Genomic DNA, 20,626 nt, shown 5'->3' with positions numbered 1-20,626 from the left:
ATGGGGCTCCAATCAGAGGCAGTCATTCACGCCAACTCGACGCTTAGTTCAATGACGCGGATGGCTACAACTTGCAAGAACCAACTATCATACTGGGTTTGGCTGAAAATCCTCTTCACAAAGTTAATACACCATCGTCTAGGCTTCAGGAAACAATAAGGATAATGCTTGAAAATAGCAAAGCCAGGTCTTAAGTAAATGTGGCTTTATCATATACACACAAATAACACTGAGGATTTGTGACTTTATTACAACAAATATAAATTCATATTAAAATTAAATTAGTTTGGAGGAAAACTGGTAAATAAATAAAGGCACAGTGGTCAGCTTGATAGACCTCCATACCTGGGAGGTCTTTCAGGGTGGGGATCGAAATCTGACACTTTTCTTGCGGGGGGGGGGGGGGGGGGGGGGTTATTTAATGAAGGGATAATGCTCAAACAATTTTACAAAATGACAACATTATGGCAAATAATAAAATAATTTAAAAAAACACAAAAACAGGGCTTTGTCTAACTAAATTTAACCAAATTGTAAATATTTACAGTCAGATGAGATGGTGTTATTACATTTTTAGTTATTAATCCTTGACCCCACACTGAACCCTCCGAGCCCCCAAGGGTTTTAAACGGAAACAGTGTCCTCTAACAGGTTAAAAGTCCTTCAGCACGCTGGTGAGGCGCGCCATCTTCTCTTCCATTGCCTTCTTGGTGCTCTGCGTCTCCTCTAGGAGGAGCCTCATCTCCTCCTCCACCAGGCACACCTGGATGAAAAGAGCACCTTTAATGCACGCAGTCAGGGAATGAGAGAAATACCACTGCTGACAGAAGACATGTTTTTACTTTTATACATTCCTGTTAGGAGCAAGTCAGGTGCAGGTCTGGGTAGATTACAATAAGACACAATGAAAGTTCTGGGGGTGAGACCTTCTGATTGGCCTGCTCAATCTGTTTCTGCTTCTCATTGGCCAGGTGAAAGAGCTCGGCTTGATGGGTAGCCTGTACGCTCTCCAGCTGCCTCCTGAAAGCATCGTCCACAGTGCGCAGCTTCTCCATAACAGCTCTGCAATTACACAGACACACACACGTACATGAAAAATAATCAATAGCATGATTAAGCTACATACAATGTAAAAGTATGCTGAGAACCACACCAAAGTGAGTTATGATGCAAAGCACAAAATATTAGAACCAAATGTTTGCCTAAAATAACATTTTTTTTAGGGCAACCGTGTCATTGCTCTGTGGGGAGGCTGTTGCAATAGCGATAGTGGTAGTGATGTCAGCTTACTTGTGTGCCTGGACGGATCTGTCCCTCTCCTCCAGGAGAGCCTTTTCTTTGGCATCAAAGCCCTCCTTCATGCGCTTCACCTGTTCCTCCAGGCGAGTCAGAAGGTCCGCTTTGGTCTTCCACTTGGAGTTCATGGCACTGAGGTTGGGGTTTGAACAGACATTTGGCCATTTAGCAGAGACTCCTCTGCAGAATGGCTTACAAGGAAGTGTGTATAACCAGACTAGAACAACAGCACTAGACCTAGAAAATCTTTGTTTGTGTCTGTGTATACCTGTGTGTGCGTAGGTGTGTGTGTGTGTGTGTGCATGTACATACATATTCTGGCTCACCTGTAAGCACTTTTAACTTCCTCCAGTTCTAACTCCTTGTCCTCCAGTTGCTGCTTTAGCTCCTCCTTCCTGTGGGTCAGAAGCTCCACCCGCTCCCTCAGGTCCCGCACAGGCCCCGCCTCCTCCTCCAGCTGCTCCTGGAATCTCTTCTCAGCCTGCAGGCTCTCCTCTCTCAGCCTGCGGATCTGCTCGTCCCTGTCCAGAAGACCCTGGGGGCGGGGCAGGGACAGTGAGGTAGGGCAAGACCGGAAAGGACAGACGAAGACAGAGGGAGGAAAGAGATCAAGGGAAGGAAGAGCAAGAGGGGAGAGAAAAAGAGGAGGGGGAAATTAAGAAAAAGGGCAGGGGAGACAGAATGAGGGATTGGGGGAGCAAGAGGAAAAGGAAGCAGACATTAAGCAAGAGAGGGTCAGATAAAATATTTGACCTGCAGTCATATCATGGATATCAGTATCAGAAGAAAAACTAATCCACCATATTTTGTCCTATGACCTGACCTTAATAAAAAACTATTTTCAAGCGCTACATCACAACTTCAATATACATATGGATTTTTTGACAAACGTAATAAGCGAAAACAACTTCTGTCATGTAAACAGGAGCATATTAAATGCAAAATATTAAGAATAAAGATGAGACGGTTCTGACAGCCCAACAGGTTTCACCTGCTTCAGCTTGCGGATGGTCTCCGTCTGGTCGTCCACGATCTTGGCCTTGATCTTGAGCGCATCGTTGTCCCGCTCATTCAGCTTCTTCTGGGTCTCCAGTTCGGTGGCCAGGACCTCGATTTTGGCCTCCAGCCGCCCCCTGTCCTGGGCCAGAGACGCCCCTACAGGGGGATGCACATGAGACCGTGGCTTTACCCTGGACTGTAAATGACGCTGCCCTTTTATGATATCGTCACACACAGAATCCAAAACTCCTGATTGGCCATCTGCCGCCACTTGTTGAAAGGCGCAGTGCTGCTGGGATATTTCAGGCTCATTTCACATCTGAAGCACATGACCGTTTGTGTTTACATGTATGGCTGTCACCTGCCAGATGTTTTCTTTTCTTTTTCCAGCCCAACAAGCCGTAGATGTATCCTTACAGTAACATGCTGTTTTACTGGTTTTTGGCTTCAGAGGAATGTATTGAAAATCATTTATATAACCAAAAAAGAGCAAAGGAAATATAAGAAATCTTAGCTGTTCTTACTGCACTAATAACAGTAGAGACAGTGTCAGTAACATGCCCTGCCAAACTGCTGATTATGCGCTTAACTGAATCTGATCAACAGCGAAACCAGAAATGTAACAAACAGAAACTTTAAACAACAAAATGGAGTAACTGGGGCTTCTCATAAAAACAGCAACTAATAAATAAGGGTTATTATACTATGAATTAATAATACAGTGTTATGAATTAAAAGCAGTGTGGACAGAGAAGCCTGCATTCCCCATTGCATTATACTTCAGCACCTGGCACATACTGCCAGCGGGAACAGGAGCTTTGTATACTGAGGTCTCGTGGAACTCAGATCAAACTGGCAATATCCCAATGAAAGGCAACAATCAAAGAATAAAAATGCAATCAGGCTAAGCTTGAGAAACCTGAAATTTCACTCTGAAAAGTGACCTTTAACATCCATGGCAAAGAGAAAATGTCATTTGAGTAATTATGGACATACAAGTAGCAAGCTCCCTTTCAAAAAAAACTTTCCAAAAAGAATGTGCAGAATTCTCAGCTCCAGTCAATCTGACATTTAGGAATAGATATTATATTATGTGAAAAGCTGTTGGAAGACTAATGTTCTTTTTCTCTGCCTCTTTGGACAACGGGACTTGTAATTTATTTACCCAATTTTTTTTGGAATATATTTATTTTGTTAATAGGGAAGCGTTTATCAAATTGCAGATTGAAACGCCATAACACCAATTTCACCGAACAGAAATTGGTTCATGGAAATTATTTTAAATAAATGGCAATCCATCAGTTTATTGCGTTGACTCGATTTGAGGTGTAACCTACATTAACCTTAAATAATTTAAAACCTACCGCGACTTCAGCTTGCAACATGTGCAAAAGGCCACAAGATGGCACTTCTCCACCATTTTTTAAAAAAGGATTAGCAAGAAACCATTTTCATTATTTATCACTGTGCAGGTGTTTCTTTATTTTCCAAACACTGTGACCCAGGAGGACTCTGGAGAACACAGTGATGAATACAAATTTTGCCCTGAAGCAATTAAGCAGCTATCACAACATCAAAGGGCAAATGTAGCTGGTATGCAAATAGTTTCCCTTCTCAAACACAGCTCTGCAAGCTAATTTTAATAATTGCATGTGAATGCCTCTGTGATAAGCACTTTTGCTTTGGAAAGCAGATCTACATGATTCTAAAATGGAGATTAAATCAGTGTTGAAAAGGGTCTAAAAAACTGACTTGGATTTATCTCAATTTGCAGTGTAGGATCTTGGAGTAAGTAGTTTGTGTTGTGTCTGAGAGAGTTTACACTTTCATGTAATGGCAGTGTAAGACTAAGCAGCACTGTAGTATTGCATGTTTCAAATCCCATACCCTCCAGAGTAAAATCCCAGTGTAGTGTAGTAGTACAGTGTTAAACTCATCTTGCTGGGCCAACCCCTGAATGTTGTACCCTACAGTGTAGTGTAGGATGTCAGTGTAGTAGTACAGTGTTAAACTCACCCTGCTGGGCCAGCTCCTGTCTGCTTTACCCTACAGTGTAGTGTTGAATCTCAGCGTAGTGTAGTACAGTGTTAAACTCACCCTGCTGGGCCAGCTCCTGTCTGCTTTACCCTACAGTGTAGTGTTGAATCTCAGCGTAGTGTAGTACAGTGTTAAACTCACCCTGCTGGGCCAGCTCCTGTATGCTTTACACTGCAGTGTAATGTAGAATCTCAGTGTAGTGTGGTAGTACAGTGTTACACTCACCCTGCTGGGCCAGCTCCTGTCCCCAGATCCGGCGCTCAGACCGCAGGCCCTGGATGACGGACTCCTGGGCGGTGAGCTGGGACAGCAGCTTGGACTTGTCCTGCTTCAGCAGCTCCAGCTGGACGCTCCGCCTCCTGTCCTCCTCCGCGTTCCCCTCCAGCGAGCGCACCCGAGTCTGCAGCGCAAGGAGAGGAGCCAGAACAGCACCGTCAACCCCCCACACCGCGTGACAGGAGACAAAAATAACTCCCCTACGCCCTGTCCAACCCAGGTGCACGCTAGCAACTGGGGTTGGGCACTCCCCACATTATACTCATACCCCTCCTCTTCCTTTAAATTAGAGACCAGCCCCACCGTTTAACCCCACCCACCCCCTCAACTCAGGGACCGACTGTCTAACCCCTCTCGCTCCCTAAACTCAGTGACCGACCCCACATTCTGACCCCCCCCCCACGACTGTCCCCCAAGTACTGAGCTCTCCCTCTCCCTCCGGGACCGCCCCTGACCCTCAGCTCCGTGACGGCCTCCTTCCTGGACTTGATGAGCTCTGCGATGCGGCTCTTCTGCTCCTTCACCATGGCGGTCAGTTCCTGCACCAGCGCGGCCGACCGCTTCTCCCGCTGCTGGGAGCCGGCCAGGGCGGCCTGCTGCTCCGCCAGCTCCGCGCTCAGGTGCTCGAAGCCCTCCTTCAGCTGCGGGGGGTGGGGTGGGGGGCGGGGGGGGGGAGCACGGTGCAGAACAGAGACGGCCGCTTTCATCGCATTTCAAACACTTGCAATTCATACTCTAACAACATAAAGCTCAAGTGCTGCCTCAAAAACGATGCATGTGAAAAGTCCAAGGAGGCAAAACACGCTGGTAGAAAAATTATTTTGTCAAGTTAAATCCATGAGCATGTTTTAAATCTTTAAACATAATGTATATGTATATTTACTAACTTAAATAACACTCAGTAACTCAGTAAAACAGTGTTTAGTTGTGTTGCTTGATTTGAATAAGAGAAAGAGATGGAGCCACAGGTATGCACGAGCCCAGGTGTTCTTTCCCCGCCACCATGACCATCACGTGCCCTCCATGCAGGTAGAGGGCGCCGGCTACCTCTGCAAACCGGGTGGCCTCGATGGTGAGCGCCATGCGGAACTCGTCCTCCAGCTCGGCGTACTGCTTCTTGGCGGCGGCCATCTTCTCCTCCAGCTCCGCCCGCTGCTGGGCGTGTCTCTCCTCCACGACCGCCACCTCCCGCCGCAGCGACTCCTGAAACTGTGGCCCCCCGGGGGCCAGCCGTGACTCCAGCTCCTTCCTGCGGGACAGCAGAGAGCAGCGCTGAATAACACTGCCAAAACGGCCAGTACCCCTGCCTGGCCCACACACCTCAGTGTTAGACCGGTAGACACCTGCATTTGTTCTATGGTACCTCTGCACCTATCTTGTATTAGTCTGTTAGAGACCTGCATTTTCTCTATGGTACCTGTGCACTTGCTCCCTGGAGGCCAGCAGCTCGTGCAGCTGCTGCAGCTTGTCCTTGTACTGCCGCGCGGACGCCCTCAGGATCTCCACCTCCCTCCTCAGTGCGGAGGTCTTGTTCTCCAGCTCCTGGCTCCTCTTCATCTGACAAACCCCAGAGACAGGAGAGATCGCTGTGAGTTAAAGTAAAACCTCCAGAAAGAAAGGGACTTAAAGAAGCGATGGGTGAGTGGGGGCCCACGAACTGAGCCCATAATGGGTGGTGCCACAGTGTCAATGTCAATCACTGACTTTATTGAACCAATCAAAACAATTCCAGAACAACGCTCCTCCACAGCAAACCAACACTGGACCATGACAGATGACAGTCCCATCCCCTTCTGTTTCATAGAGCCTCACTCTCCAGTCACTGCTCAGACACATAGTTAGCCTTGCTGTCTCTGTGCTAGCGGCTGCGATATGCTGTGAGATCTCAGTGTGGTTGTGTACCTCCTCGGCCTGGTGGCGGGCCCTCTGTGCCTCGGCCCGGGACACACTGTCCTCCAGGCTGCGCAGCGCCCTCTGCTGCTGGTCCTCTCGGCTGCGGGCGAGTTTAAGGTCCTCCTGAGCGGCACGCTCCCTCTCCTGGAGCTCAGCGCGCTCCGCCCTCTCCTTCAACAGGAGCGCCTTCAGCCTGCAGCCGCGCACACACACACGCATATACACACACGTATACACACACACACACACGCATATACACACACACACACACACACACACACACACACGCATACACACACACGTACACACACACGTATACACACACGTATACACACACATCACAGGTCAGTGATTATCAGCGTGTGAGAGTGACCTATCATGGGTCAGTGATTAACACAGTGAAGGGTGCCCTATCGCAGGTCAGTGATTAACAGCGTTTGAGAGCGACCGCTCACCGGTCAGTGGTGTGCAGGGCCAGGTTCTGGATGTCCTTCTCCTCTCCGGCTCTGGTCTGGAGGAGAGTCAGCTGCTCCGTCAGCTTCTTCACAGCCTGTTCCGCCTTCCACCTCCTCTCCCTCTCCTGGTCCCGCTCCTCAACGATGGCCTGCGGGGGTGGGCATGCACACACGCACACACACACGCACACACACACACACACACACGCAAGGTAAGAACAAAAACTAGCCGACCCTGTGTTCCTCCAAGACTACGGTTGAGGACCAACATTCCCTGGACCAACATTCAACACCATCTCTAGACTTCACTTCCCAGGTGCTGATGGGAAAGTCCAGATACAGCATTGTTCAAGTATTCCACAAACTTTTATGCACCTTCTATGCCAAAACAAAGTCAGTCATCCTACCCTGTACGTCTCCTCTTCGATATGAGAGGTGGTCTTGAAGGTGGGGGCCCTAGTGCTCATTTTCAGTCCCTTCCTGGCCGTGGCCCCCGTCTCCACGTGCTGAGTCGGGCCCCGAGAGACCGCCTTCCTCCGTGGACTGGCTGCCTTTTTGGCGGATTCCCCTGTGGTGGTCGTCTCTAGATCGCTGGCCAAACATAAAGCGAGTGAGAAGTCAGTGAGTTGAGTGAGTAAAGAGAGGTGGGCTAAATGAGTCAATGAATAATGAGCTGAGTGAGTGAACCGTGTGATCGAGCCGGGTGAATGAGCAGAGGGAGTCGAGTGCACGAGTCAGTCAGTAAATGAACCGAGTTAGTGAGCGTTTGAATGAATCGACTCACAGGCTGAACCCCGGAGCTCACCTGTCTGATCTCCTGCCTTTGGGGTCTTTCGCGGGTCGTCTTCCGGCGGTTTCCGCGACAACCCTGCGCGTGGGTAACCTCGAGCGCCGCCCGCTGCCGCTGCCCCTGCGGCGGTTCTCCTTCCCGCTGTCCACCTCGCTCTCCGAGGTGTGGTCGATGTCCCGCTTCGCCTTCCGCACGGGGGTGGGGCCAGGGGTGGGGGCGGAGCTGCTGGGAGCCTGAGGGGCGGAGTTAAGGGGGGGAAAGACACACCTCAAACAGCCGCGTCAAACACAGGCCAGAGGGCGGGGCGAGCAGGAGGGAGAACGGCTGAAGCCAGGTACCTGGCTCACCTGTGTGAAGAGCTGAGACAGCTGCCGCTCCAGGTTCTGGATCCGGAGCGTGTTTTGCAGGTCGCCGCTCCCCTTCTCGTTTCCAGCGGGGGCGCGACCCGCGGCCCCGGCCACGCCCCTGCCGCCTACCCGCTCCCGAAACTGGGCCAGAACCTCGTCAATACGCGGTGTGGTGAGAGCGGTGTCCGAGTTAGGCTGGGGGCAGGGTGAAAGGAGTACATACGCACACACACACACACACGAGTGCACACACACACACACACACACACAGGTGCACATACACAGACACACATATAAATACAGCAAAAGTGGCACTAATGTGGCACAGCATGGTGCTCATCAAACCTTTCAATCCTGCCACCTAATGCATTACCAGTGACCTTAGAAAAGAACGTGCTGTACAACTGATATTAGTTATGAAAGAGTGGAGACATTTTCCCTGCAGACAGCGTGTCTAAATGGGACACTGAGGATCATTTATGCCTCTTTAAAGGTTAGAATGAGCTCTCAATCACAGCGGGCTTCAACGTCCTGCTTTCTGATCCAAAATATAGCTGCACACAGCTAGCTAAGTCCATTACACTGCTAATACAGCTACTCGTCTTCTCTAATGGAGCACTTTTATTACCAGTTTATTTGTGATTCTGCACTTTGATATGTTTATTGGGACAAATACAGCACGAAGAAGAACTTTATCACAGACTCATTCTGTAGCTATAAGTTAATAACCAAGAATCAGACCAGCAACAATCAGGATCTCATTAGTGCATGCGTTCTACATAAAAAGCCTGATGTTTTTCCACAGTGGCTTTATCCGAATGTTTTTCCAAACGTTTCCCCTCCTTCTCGGTGACCTCTGTCGGATTCCGTTTGGGCCCTCACATATGGAACACCGACTTTCCCCCACGCTGTGCAGCGTGGGACTGGCATTACTCCTGGCGCGGAGCGTTTGCGCAGCGCGCCAGTCAAGTACGCTACACACAGCGCGCGCTCAGTGCCTGAGAAGGGTTTATATAACAGCTGCTATAAACCGGCGCGGGCGCCGAAAGGAAGCGAGGGCCGCACCGCTTCTGCTATGCGAACGCTCCGCGTCCGTTCTAATTCTGGCTCTAAAACATACCTCGCTTAATCTAAAACCAGCCAATACCAGATAGTACCGGTTATTTTTTTTTTTACAGTACTGAAAAGTTTTTGTTTATTGCTCACGTTGTTTCATCAGTGATACTAAAGAGCTTGATAATGTCTAATGCGTATGTGCTATCTCCGGTTTCATATCCATTCACAGTCGACTGCGATTCCTTAACCCTGCGGTTCTACGGTACCTTTCCTCACCCTTAGTGAAATGTGGAACGGATGACGAATTTTATTAAAATCACTGAAGAAAATGTGCCCACCTTCTCGGCACTGACGCTGGCGTCCGAGGACAGCAGGAACTCCACGAAGTCCTCCAGCCCGGGAACATCGACGGGACAGTCGTCCATGAGGGGAACAGTGTTCCCCAGGCGGTCTACACCGTCCAGGGCCGTAATCTGTGGGAGGGACTGGAGGACCATCTCCCTGTAACCTTCAGAAAAGGGCACACACGTTAAAACGCCGCGAGCAGGAAGTCACCACCAGGGCTGATTCATTCTAAAAGGGAATCAATCCCTTGCATGTTTTTTTTAAAAAGGTTTATGGTACACAGGTTATTGGGTTAGGATGTTTATACAAGCTGACAGTTCACAGTGGAGGACTGAGCCCCCAAACTGTTTGAGTAGCATTACACAAGCAGATTTCAGACATTTTTTTTTTTTTTAGAAAGCACATCCTGACAAAATTTCTACATAATCAGAAACGTAATAAATTGCCTTAAAAATCTTTGTAAAAACTGAGGTAGACCCACCTTCCCCACCCACTCCTTACAATACAAGAGATATTTACTGATTTTCTTTAGTTGCAGAGCACCTACCATGTTTGCCATTTTGTCAGAGATAAACCTGTAGTCGTGCATTTTGTTCCTGAGAAGTACTATATTTTGTAGGCTTTGAGAATAATGACATTACATTACAGGCATTTAGTAGATGCTCTTATCCAGAGTGACTTACACAACATAATGACCTGTAATAACAGTATAATGACCTGCCACTAAAAAAAAAAAAACTTTGTAAGAATACCTACCTGGAGTGGCACATACTGGATTACTGCTGCCATCCATACTCAGAATGACATCATTCAAACTCTTCAATCCCACCATGCACTGCAGCAGCTGCTTTAAATTGTTCAAGCGATTGCTTTGGAGATTGAGATGTTTCAGTTTGTACTCCTTACCATGGAGGTATAACAAACCTGTAAACATGAGAATGACGTCAGTTGGAAATTACACCAGTCAAGAGCTTAATTCAGCAAAAACACAATTAACTGTGTGAATTCACTTCAGTGATTTCAATCAGAGATAAAAATGCATTAATGGTGCATAAAATGACCACTACAGACTTACCAGTTAAGTCACTTATTTGATTATAAGACAAGTTCAGTCTTATCAGGTTCACAAGACCAGTAAGCCCTAAAATAGAGAATGAACAGATCATGTTCTGATACAGTACATCTGGCTTTATACATATTTTGTAACTGATGATGAAACTTACAATGTGAGAAATTGTCTGCGCAACAAATTCCCAACTGTCAAAAAGTCATTCGAGACATCATCCCCAAATAATTTCATATTAAAGGAGGGAGGGCTTCTAAGACAAGTTGGTCGGCAAGTAGGGTACTGACCTTCAATCTTGGTTATTAAATTACAGGACAAGTTGAGGGTTCGCAGGGAGGAAAGCGAGTCCAACCCCTCGATGCGAGCGATCTGATTGGACGACAGATCCAAGTGTCGAAGTTGCCATGTTGTAGTCAATCCCTCAATCTTTGATATGCGATTACAGTGAAGATTCAGTGATCTCACATTAACACTCAACGGGACTTCAAGCAAACTAAAAACAGACAGAGGAGGGACTGTAACAATCAGGTAAACATCAATACCACAGTATTGTCATGCTATTAAGCACTTGCAGTAGACTTTAAGTTGTCCAACAAATCAAATGTTTTCACACTGGCTACGCCTGCAGTCTTCCATACCTTTTTATGTTCTTATCAATCAGACAAAGCTCCCCATCCGCCATTATCTAAACATTGAGAAGTGAAAAAAACAATGCACATTATTGTCATGACCTTTAACGTCGTTACCTTGCACGATCAGACAGGCTCCGAAACTCTAGCTAACTTTGTCTGTCTGTAACAGCCCATGACCAAGTTTAAGTCAACAAGATACCATTACAGACTTAAATAGTCAACGGCAGATAGTTCCCAGGGCTCTATGGTCCCAGGTTGCAACTAGCTAAGTAGGAAGACATGCTATCGATAAAGTAAACTCACCAATAATGTGCTGAGAACGTAACGTTAGGTCAAGACACATTCTACCAAGACAGAACAGTGACTACCGTAGTGCTAGCTAAAGTAATGTTTCAGTACAAACTCGCCGAGTTACTGTAGACTAGTTAGCTAGCTAACACAATAGCTGGCTTTAGCCAGCTTGCTCTATCCGATACAGTTATTGGAGATCAAACTTGTGGTCACATGTGACGATGTCTTTCGATAGTAAGTATCCGATGATACAGAAAATCCGCCGTTCCTAGTTAACTAGCTAGTCCTCGCTCTGCAGTTTACACGAGACTGAACTCTACCAGTTCATTTATTTTGCCGCTGTAGAGCTTGAAGTAGCCGCTCTGTTAAGCGCTTCCGGGTGACGTCACACAACATTTCAAACTTCCGTGTGCCTCTTCCCTGTTCCACAAAATACTCACAGAACTGTTTGTTGCTGCTCCACCTGCTGAACCTCATGGTTCAATTACATTTGTCAGTACAGTGTACCTATTCTATTTATTATCTTTATTTGGGAATATATTCAGTGTTAATCAAGCACAGTAATTAACCAAGTAAAATATACACTGGGGCAAAGTGTGGACATTTCCTCAAAAATAAGGCGAAGGATCCTGTGTTTTGAAGAAATCCAGTTTTCCTTATCACCATTTTCACACTAGAACCCTTTGGATTTGTATACAAGACTTTATTTATCTATACCATAAAATGACTACAACAGGTGAAGTCGAAGTTCACTAGAAAATGGTCTGATTCAGAAACAAATGTTGAGAACCTTTTAAGGAATTGAAGCAACATGACAAAAATAAATGAATGAAAATAAATATTAGCCCCTTCATTAAATGACTTACCTCACCTTTTCTCCACTGGTTGATTGTGACTGTTAAGCTCTGTACAGGCAGATATGATGCTAAAATTAGATTTGTTTTTCAAATTAGATCTTTCTGGGCAGCTGACCAAGCAATCATTTTACAAGTGGTCAGATTAGATTTCTGTGTTTAGACAAGCTACGTTTCTTATTTTTGTCACAATGTGATCACGTAAGTCAACACTATGTCTCTTTCACATGGGGAGTGAAGGAAATGTCTGATTTGACTGGTCAGAAAAAAGTGGCATGTTCATGTATCAGATTTAGGAATGCTACATGTGGACTAGGATGGAAATATCCAAGTCCATATATTTGTTTGCTGTTTAGACCTCAAGAAACGGATCACATAAGTATTAAGTATGTGGGGGTCGTATCTTGCGTATCTTGTCCTTGGAGAGCTGCAGGTGTGTGTCCGTTGTTACTCAGAACTTGAAATTGAATGAAAACAATTCAAGCAGTTGATTGTGCAGTTAACTCACCTCCCCTACTTTCCTGAGTCTGAATTGTTTCAGTAAATACCAAGTGAAACAAATTTGGATAAGTGAATAACCACAGACTACTTATATAATGAAACAAAATAATATATCTATCCAGAAATAAACAGTACAGAATAAATATGGTGGGAAATCAATATACAAATATGTGGCTTTGTCCATGAAAAGGTGGTTGCCTGGTGCTGTTATTTATTGATCCCCTTGCTTAGTCAATAATGAGCTTGCTACCAAGCAAGTCATCATTTACCACATACTGCACCGTTTATTTTTAGAGTTTGGTGTTTATTCAGCTGGCTGGGTATCAGTTTAAACAAAAAGAGATGTGTAAAGATGCGAAAAGTGATTCATCATTAGCTGTTTGCGCAGCACATTTCAAGAACACATGAACATCATTTTGTTCTAGGTAAGAATTATTAAATGAAGGCAAAGGAATAATAAGGCTGAACATACATAGAGAGCACTTTAATTGTTCTCTGTTCTACTCAAGAGAGAGAGCCTACAGCCATACAACAGCCAAAAACTATTCAATACAAATAAAACACATTTTAACAGCACTTTCAACACCATGCTCATCATAAAAAATAGATTTACAATTTTTTTTTTACATTTCTGTACAACATCATTTGTTTACTTAATTAAACCTCTTTGATTGGACATTGTACACTTCTATTAAACCCATAATCTTCAATTGTGTACAGGCTTGGGATTCTGAGATGTTGGCATTTGTAGTTTAGTCTCGGAAAACAACACTCTCCTAAGAGCATCTCATTGTCTTTCTTTTATGACGCATACTATTGTTCCAACACACTGCTTTCATTTCCCAAGTGATGCAGTGCTCTGCATTGTAAATTATTTACCATTCAGAAGGAACAACAACAACAAAAATGAAAAAACCAAAACAATGGAAGGCAGGAGGCCTATCGGTTTAATAATAACACTTTCGCCAAGGGAAATCAAGCATACAAAAATAGAGAGCTCAATGTAATATTTTAGCCATCTTTGCAAACAGATTTGCCGTGACCGTTAAAAAAACAGACTAACTAACATGGAAATGTATCTATGCCTTTCTCAGGATCAAATGAGTTATCAAGCACCTGGGTTTCAGGAATGAGATTCTTCACACTCAACTGGGAATATGAATAAAGATCTACTCCGGTGTTTCCTCCTCGGAAGCAAATGGCTCCAGCTGTCCGAACGATTCAGACAGTACTGAGGCCTCAAGCTCCGTTATGACTTTGGAACACATCCAACATGCAGGCTTGGCAGTTTTTCCTTAATGAAACCGACTAAATAATTGAACTTTTTATTGTCTTGCCTGACATAATGAGTTTGGTTGTAACTGAAACTAATAATAATAATAAAACAAAAATACATGTATAAAATAAAAATAATACAAGCTGAAAAAAAATAAAAATCAAGGCTAGATTAAGGCCTTGACTGTACAGAGGCCTGATTAGTGGCAAGAGCATTTCAATTTACCACGCTGGCAAATTATTATTGCTTCCCAAAAAATGTTTTGCTTTGATGTTTTTCTCCACTCAGACTGAAACATCAAGAAGAAAACATTTGTTTTGGGGGCATTTAAACTGTGCAAGCCCTGAAATTCTTACATCATATTTTCTGCACAGAGTGATTTACATACTGTATGTCTACTAGGTTTAATGGTAGGGTCTGGATTTGGAATATGGAAAGGTTTTGGTGGGGGGGTTGGTTGGCCTTACAGATGTGACAGATGTTCGGCAGACTCCATGAGAGGCAAGAGACAGCATCCATTCAGATGGCCAGAAGGGTACCAGTCACCATGGACACCTCCATCAAAAAGCCTGGCACCTTAGAAAACAGGCACGGGTGGACCTCCATGACCAACCAGATTAATGCCCAAGGACACCTGCTGCAGTTCCACTGACAAACCTTGGCTACATACCACCTATCCTCAGGGCAACCAGGAGGCCTGTCCAGGGTGAATTTGGCTGACAGTAAGCTGGGGGTAAGCTCAGTGCCAGGTATGACCGTAAACTTGGGCCTGCACTGGGTTGAATCAAGCAGAAAAATATGTTCTTGTTCTGTAACATGCTCTAGGTAGAAACCGTTTTAACATTATATAATTGTAACCAGGTAGCATGGCTTTGCTGACAAATCAAAAAAATTCATAGTTCACTCTTTAAAATGAGCACAACGAATGTGCACACCATGAGTGCCATTTGCCACCACCATTGTGTGGGTTCTCTAAAGTAAAACTGACAAAAGCACAAACATCACGCTTCTATCAAACACACAAAATATGCTCACTTGAAAACATCTGTTAAGGAGGATGTAGATGGTACCTGAAAAAAAGGTGTTCAGGTGTCAGCAGAATTGAACCCAGTAGGACCAAACTCATCAGCTCTAATGGAAAACACCATATTGGTCTCAATTAGAATGCCAGATGTACAGTGCAGCTAGGGCAGTTCAGTAGACAATTAGTGTTGTACTGCATAAGGAACATTCCTTGATAATATCACCAACAAACTGTGTCCTCATCACCCTAATATCCTTGTCGTTTCATAGGCTAAAAATATTAATTTGTATGAGGGGTAAAAAAACAAAATAAGTCAAATAAATGGGCTAAATATTTAGGTAAAGCCAAGGACAAGTCAGCAAAGCTGTTAACACACAAAACTGCCAGGAAATAAAGCATTTCAAGTAAATCCATACAGCAGCCTTGAACTACACAGTGGGGGAAATTCTTCGTGAGGTTTCATTAGATCGCAAATCATACGAAGTACGTAGGCTACTGACATAGTACTAATTGAAGAGATTTTTCCCCCCATTATATCTGACCATTTCTCCATATCTGTAAGCTCTTTAATTCATATTCTAATGGTGTGCATAACATATCTTTTCTTACATACAAATAAATAACAATAGCGTGTAAAACCACAGAGGCATGTTGAGTCTGACTTGTAAAAACATTTTCACAGGGGAAAAAGCGCGTTGTGGTGTCTTTTTTCGGTTAATTTGCCGGTGAGCCAGACCCCTTTGGGCAGTGAAATGTCACATTTTTAGAAGGAAATCCAGGTCCTGTTTGGTGGTCTCTTCTCCTTCACAGAAAGATTTTTTGATTATTTCTGGTCAGATTCCACACTCCCTCCATCTGAAGAAACCGTTTTGTGGCTCTGCAGTTTGCGCTGCTCGTTCCTGCTCTCGCAGCATGTGGCGATTCCTCCTCTCTCCCTGGGAAGAGTAACGGATTTCATTAAAGCACCCGCACAGCCGCGAAACATGCTCGCGCAAATGCCGTTTTCCCTAGTGCACGTATAACTGATAGACGGTTCACTGGGAAGGCAAATCTAGGCTGTTTTTATTATCCTCCCAAACATGACGTACAGCACACTGAACTCCGGAGCGCTGTCACAAAAATAAACCTTGTGGGATTTGAAACTCTCCATCTTGCCAAGGTTTAGCAGTCGATCATTTGTTTTAAAGCCAATTCCTAGCCTCCTGCAGCGTGACCATTCACTGTTAATTGCCTCCCCCTCCCCACTCCTTACCCAGAGATGGCGGTTTTAATTAAGATTTTGATGAAAATGTAGAACAAATTGAAGGACATTCATTAATGGGAAAAGTGGGTGAGAAATAGACAGAGACAGAAAGACAGAGAGAGAGCGAGCCAGGGAGATAGAGAGCAAATACAGATAAAATAAATTATCATAGAGAGAGCCCTAATCTAAGGTCATGTGTGTTAATTAGCCATCATTAAGCAGAAACCTTTACGAGCATAATGTGGCTGTAGCCTATGCACACTCCAGATAATTAATGAATTCATTAATGTATGCATTAATTCGTTCATGCTTTGTGAAAAGCAGACGGCACAGTAAATGGTATTTGAGGTGAAAGTCTGACCTTATTGAAAATTTTTAATCTGCGTAGCGCTAAAATCAAATAGAAAACGAAATAGTATCGAAGCCTTCCTGCAGCTACATTCACTCTACCGAATGCTTGTATCGCCGCAAACCAGTGTTAGTGCGGTAGGCTACCTCTCTTTTATTTCTGGCACTAGAACGGCTTACTTCGTTCTCCAAATTAGCACCGCCGGGCCGCCTACACACACAGTCTCAAAGAGCCCTTTCAGCTAACGCGCCATCTGGGTGGCAGAATTTATAAGAGGTTTTTATCAGTGCGGGGGGAAACGGACCAGCCATTAATGCGGTTCGTTATCCAGGACTGTCAGGAATGACGGAACTGAAATGTCTTTTTCTTAGCATCTCGCTCCTCAAGGCGTCCGTCGCATGCTGTCCCCCAGCAGTCGTAAACAGACGAAAGCAAGTTCATTTTGTATTTTTATATGCATAGCCTATTGCTAGGGCTCAGTTGAGCATATTCACCAATGGCCAACCACAGGTTCCTTAAGGTCAAGGCTCGTGCAATGCTGAGCGAAGGTGATCAAACCTTAGGCCTACATTCTGTACTAATTCACATATGTCTTTCACGCAGGCACGCACACACTCCAAAATTCGTCAAAGAGTAGAAAATCCACTTCTGCCTGCAGTCTGTGTCCCCCTGGAATTTAATGGTGTGGCTTTCCTCGGCCGATGTCATTACCGCCCGCCAGAGTTATCTCAGCTCTGTCATGGCTGGCGCTGGCGGATCAGTGAAGGGACTTCACAGCGGCCCATTTGTCTGACTGAAGACAGGAGTCATAATGGCTTTTTTTTTTTCTTCATCTAGGTCAGACAGAAGTCGCAGACAACGCAGCCAATGGCAGCTGGTGTTTGGCATCAGAAAGGACTGAGTGCTAAGTCTCATTCTCCTCACCTTCAGAGAAGAAGATCAAATATTCACCAAAGTGGCTGGCGTGCTGTGGCGAATATTTCCGTTTTAATGATATATGTGTGCCAACGTGCATGCAGGTAAGTATCACAGATATAAAAGCTGTGGTTTAAGATGTTATGGAACTTGGCATGCTTCACCAATTTTATAGTATAGCACATACAATATATGAGTAAATATATTTACATTAAAAAACTGTTAAAAAAGAACTGAAATAAAAATGTCACTTTGCTTTGAATTACTTGAATATATCATAATTTTAAAAAATCATACTATATCATATTTCCCTTGGAGAAAAAAAAAAAACATTTCTGAAAACTATAACTGAAAGCCGGAATGTTAAATAATGAATGAATCAAACCTTTTTCAGTTGTCTATGTCTGATACATGGTTCTCGATCTGAAAAACAAAATAGTTGCACTTAGTTAACTCATGCATTCCTAAAATACATCAGACCATCATAGAAGTGCACATAATAACAGCCTAGAATTACAGTATAAAATATTTCAGTTCATTTCACAAAGCAAAATTCCGGATGTAGACTCCAAATATTTCTGCCACTGGCCACATAGAAAAATGTTCAGTGTGAAATTGATTCTTAACAGTGTACTTTCACCTCTAATAGCCAATAGAGGACATACGGTCGCTGTTGGACTGATTTAAACACTGTTCAGTCAGTCAGATTTGGAGACAAACCCTTGTAAAACACATTTTCATAGCTTTCTGTTTTATCTTTCTATTTGGCTGCATCCCTTTCTCTTTCTGTAATAACTGTCCTTTTCTAGCAGCCCTGCAGTTTCCACCCAGCACCCGGAGAGTCACACTGTACACTGGTTTTACTTGTTACTCATCACTTAATTGATTAATTGAAACTGTTGTTAACACAGTTAATTCACTCTATCTTGTTTCCTGGGCCTGAAATGGTTGCTGATTTTAAGGAGAAAACAAAATACAGCCAACCCTGTGGCCTCCAGGACCAGGGCTAACAGTTCATGTGAAACCCACCTCTCTCTCATGTTGTCTTCTCTGACCCATACTCTCTCTTTATTTCTTATTTCTTTCGCTATCTCCTTCTCTCCTTTCATCATGTCCATTGCCCTGTCTCTCTCCTCCCAATTTTGGTTACTGCTACAGCATTTCTCACCACATCTGATTCTCATGTCACCTCCACAGTAATAGTTTCAGTGTTAAATAAACTCTCATACAGCACCAGACTCATATAAACTCTGTCAGAGTAGCATTAACACTGAGCATTTTACTGTGTACATTGTGATTCTGTGATTCATTAGTCAGTGGCCTGTATGTGGGCACGGAACGCGTCTCCTCACCAGATCAGTGCTGCCTTCGTCGTCGTAGTCATCCTCGCCCCCGTCGGTCATCTCGCCGGCCTCGGTCTCCAGCGCCCCTTCCCCCGCCTCCTCTCCGGAATGTTCCGCCGCCTCGGACGCGGACTCGTGGTGGGTCTCGTACCGGTCCTCGTACTTCCTCTGCATCTCTGCGCGAGCGAAGGCGTCACAAAGGGGGTGGGGGCAGAGACGCGGTGTGAGAGTCAGATACGGGAAGAGAGTGATAGAGATGGAAGAGCGAGAGCCAGAGATGGAACAAGAGAGAAAAGATTTACAGTTTAAAAGATAAGAGAGAGAGACACAGAGGTGGAGTGGCAGACAGAAATAGAGAGGACCACAGAGGGTATAATAAGGGGAACAGGGAAGACAAGAGAAAGAAAGAAAGAAAGAGACAGATTTTTATTTTTCCCCATGTACCATGACCAGGTTCATTAAAACCAAGACCAGGTTTAATTTCACTGGACAGATGCAATTTACTCAACACTGTTTATTATAATGAATGCAGGGCTCTGACTAATTTCAGGAAAACGCTGTAAGCAAAGCACCTTTTTTTTTTTTCTTTCTTTTTCTTTTTACTTTTTCTCTTTTCCTTTGGCCCACTGATCCGAAAGCCTCTGAGTAAAGCTCACTGCTCCGTCTGAATTACAGCAGCCGCTGTCAGTCCATCGCGCTCTTTGACCCAGCAGTCTCTAACACCATCTCCTGATATTGGGCTAGATGACTGATGGCCGCGTGCGCCTTTTCAATCAGCTCCCCCCTGCCCCCTGCAGCTCTCTGCTGAAGGTTCCTCCCCCTCCCCCCCCTCACCGGCCTCGGCTCGCTGCTGCTTCTCAATCTTCTCCAGTCTGACCAGCAGGGAGTCGATCTTCACTTTGATCTGTGACAGCTCCTGTTTGATGGTCTGGAGCTGGTCCGTCTTCACTGCCGACACACACGATAAAAAAAAAAAGCCACAAAAAAGGAAAATATTATTATTGTACAGAAGACCATTTTAAGTCTCCCTCCAATATAGAGTAATACCTTATACCAATACAGAGTAAACCTTTCTATGGCTCCAATTTAGTTCACTTCAGTTTATTCTGGCAATGCAGCCTCCCATAAGCCTCAACTCAACATACAGACGTGCGGCGTAGGCAGTCCATCAAACTGCTTTTCAGTACGGCATGCAAATTTCAGATCACATTTTGAACAAACAATATCTCCTAACCTATTTGCTTTCTAATAAAGCTACATTAACTATCTCACGTGCACTTACTATGGGATCTAAGCTTATATTGGAAGATTGTGGCTTGACTACTGCTATAGGTTGTGACCCTGATGACTTCAGTATCAGGCCTGTTCATTGCCTTCACCTGTATGTCCACATTTATGTAAGTCGCTCTGGAAGAGATGTAAATATAACTAATGCCATAACAATGACCACCCCCCCCCCCCCCAACCAGAAAATAATGACCTCTTGCACCGCCACCATTAATGCTGCCATTCAAACACCTTAACCAGGAGACTTTAAAACAATGATAAAAATGCTAACGAGCATGTTAATGATCTGAATAAACAAGCATTTGCTTTGAATGTCAGTTCAAAACATGAGGGATGTGGAAAAGGTCAGTA

The 20,626-nt window shown here is 44.7% G+C and overlaps 2 protein-coding genes across 4 annotated transcripts in view; both read right to left on the bottom strand.

Moving 5' to 3' along the window:
- Nucleotides 1–230: 230 nt before the first annotated feature.
- On the bottom strand, nucleotides 231–11,847 carry lrrcc1 (leucine rich repeat and coiled-coil centrosomal protein 1). Of its 2 annotated transcripts, none has more exons than XM_035431304.1 (20): nucleotides 11,496–11,847; nucleotides 11,199–11,252; nucleotides 10,848–11,053; nucleotides 10,570–10,635; nucleotides 10,251–10,418; nucleotides 9,488–9,657; nucleotides 8,094–8,288; nucleotides 7,762–7,979; nucleotides 7,364–7,547; nucleotides 6,957–7,105; nucleotides 6,511–6,694; nucleotides 6,026–6,165; nucleotides 5,656–5,857; nucleotides 5,064–5,249; nucleotides 4,558–4,732; nucleotides 2,288–2,451; nucleotides 1,623–1,831; nucleotides 1,291–1,428; nucleotides 927–1,062; nucleotides 231–763 (listed from the first exon to the last, which is right to left on the bottom strand). In XM_035431304.1, the coding sequence occupies exons 2-20, from the start codon at nucleotides 11,240–11,242 to the stop codon at nucleotides 653–655; spliced, it is 3,045 nt and encodes a 1,014-aa protein (XP_035287195.1). In that variant the 5' UTR covers nucleotides 11,243–11,252; nucleotides 11,496–11,847; the 3' UTR covers nucleotides 231–652. The 2 variants fall into 2 exon arrangements, with proteins under 2 accessions (XP_035287195.1, XP_035287193.1); XM_035431302.1 differs by having other exon boundaries at nucleotides 11,199–11,245.
- Nucleotides 11,848–13,301: 1,454 nt separating this feature from the next.
- LOC118232863 (RNA-binding Raly-like protein) overlaps nucleotides 13,302–20,626 on the bottom strand; it is a 67,201-nt gene continuing 59,876 nt past the window's right edge. For both annotated transcript variants that reach the window (XM_035428042.1, XM_035428043.1), the window contains exons 6-9: nucleotides 19,823–19,936; nucleotides 18,998–19,164; nucleotides 18,031–18,068; nucleotides 13,302–16,073 (exon numbers count right to left, since the gene is read on the bottom strand). In XM_035428042.1, coding sequence (XP_035283933.1) covers nucleotides 18,036–18,068; nucleotides 18,998–19,164; nucleotides 19,823–19,936 — 314 coding nt within the window. In that variant the 3' untranslated portion in view covers nucleotides 13,302–16,073; nucleotides 18,031–18,035. The remainder of the gene's footprint in view (nucleotides 16,074–18,030; nucleotides 18,069–18,997; nucleotides 19,165–19,822; nucleotides 19,937–20,626) is intronic.

The sequence above is a fragment of the Anguilla anguilla genome, chromosome 8, assembly GCF_013347855.1.
Source record: "Anguilla anguilla isolate fAngAng1 chromosome 8, fAngAng1.pri, whole genome shotgun sequence".
NCBI classification, from domain to species: Eukaryota; Metazoa; Chordata; class Actinopteri; order Anguilliformes; family Anguillidae; genus Anguilla; species Anguilla anguilla.
Note: the sequence above shows the minus strand (reverse complement) of the source record. Positions and strands in the feature narration are given on the sequence as shown.

Excerpts from the sequence above, each read along its gene's own strand:
- lrrcc1 (XM_035431304.1), bottom strand. The coding sequence starts at position 11,242 with ATGGCGGATGGGGAGCTTTGTCTGATTGATAAGAACATAAAAAG. Across the intron at positions 9,658-10,250 it reads TCCAGTATGTGCCACTCCAG|GTTACAGGGAGATGGTCCTC; the intron begins GTAGGTATTCTT and ends CCTTTTCTGAAG. Across the intron at positions 8,289-9,487 it reads CCAGCGTCAGTGCCGAGAAG|CCTAACTCGGACACCGCTCT; the intron begins GTGGGCACATTT and ends CCCTGCCCCCAG.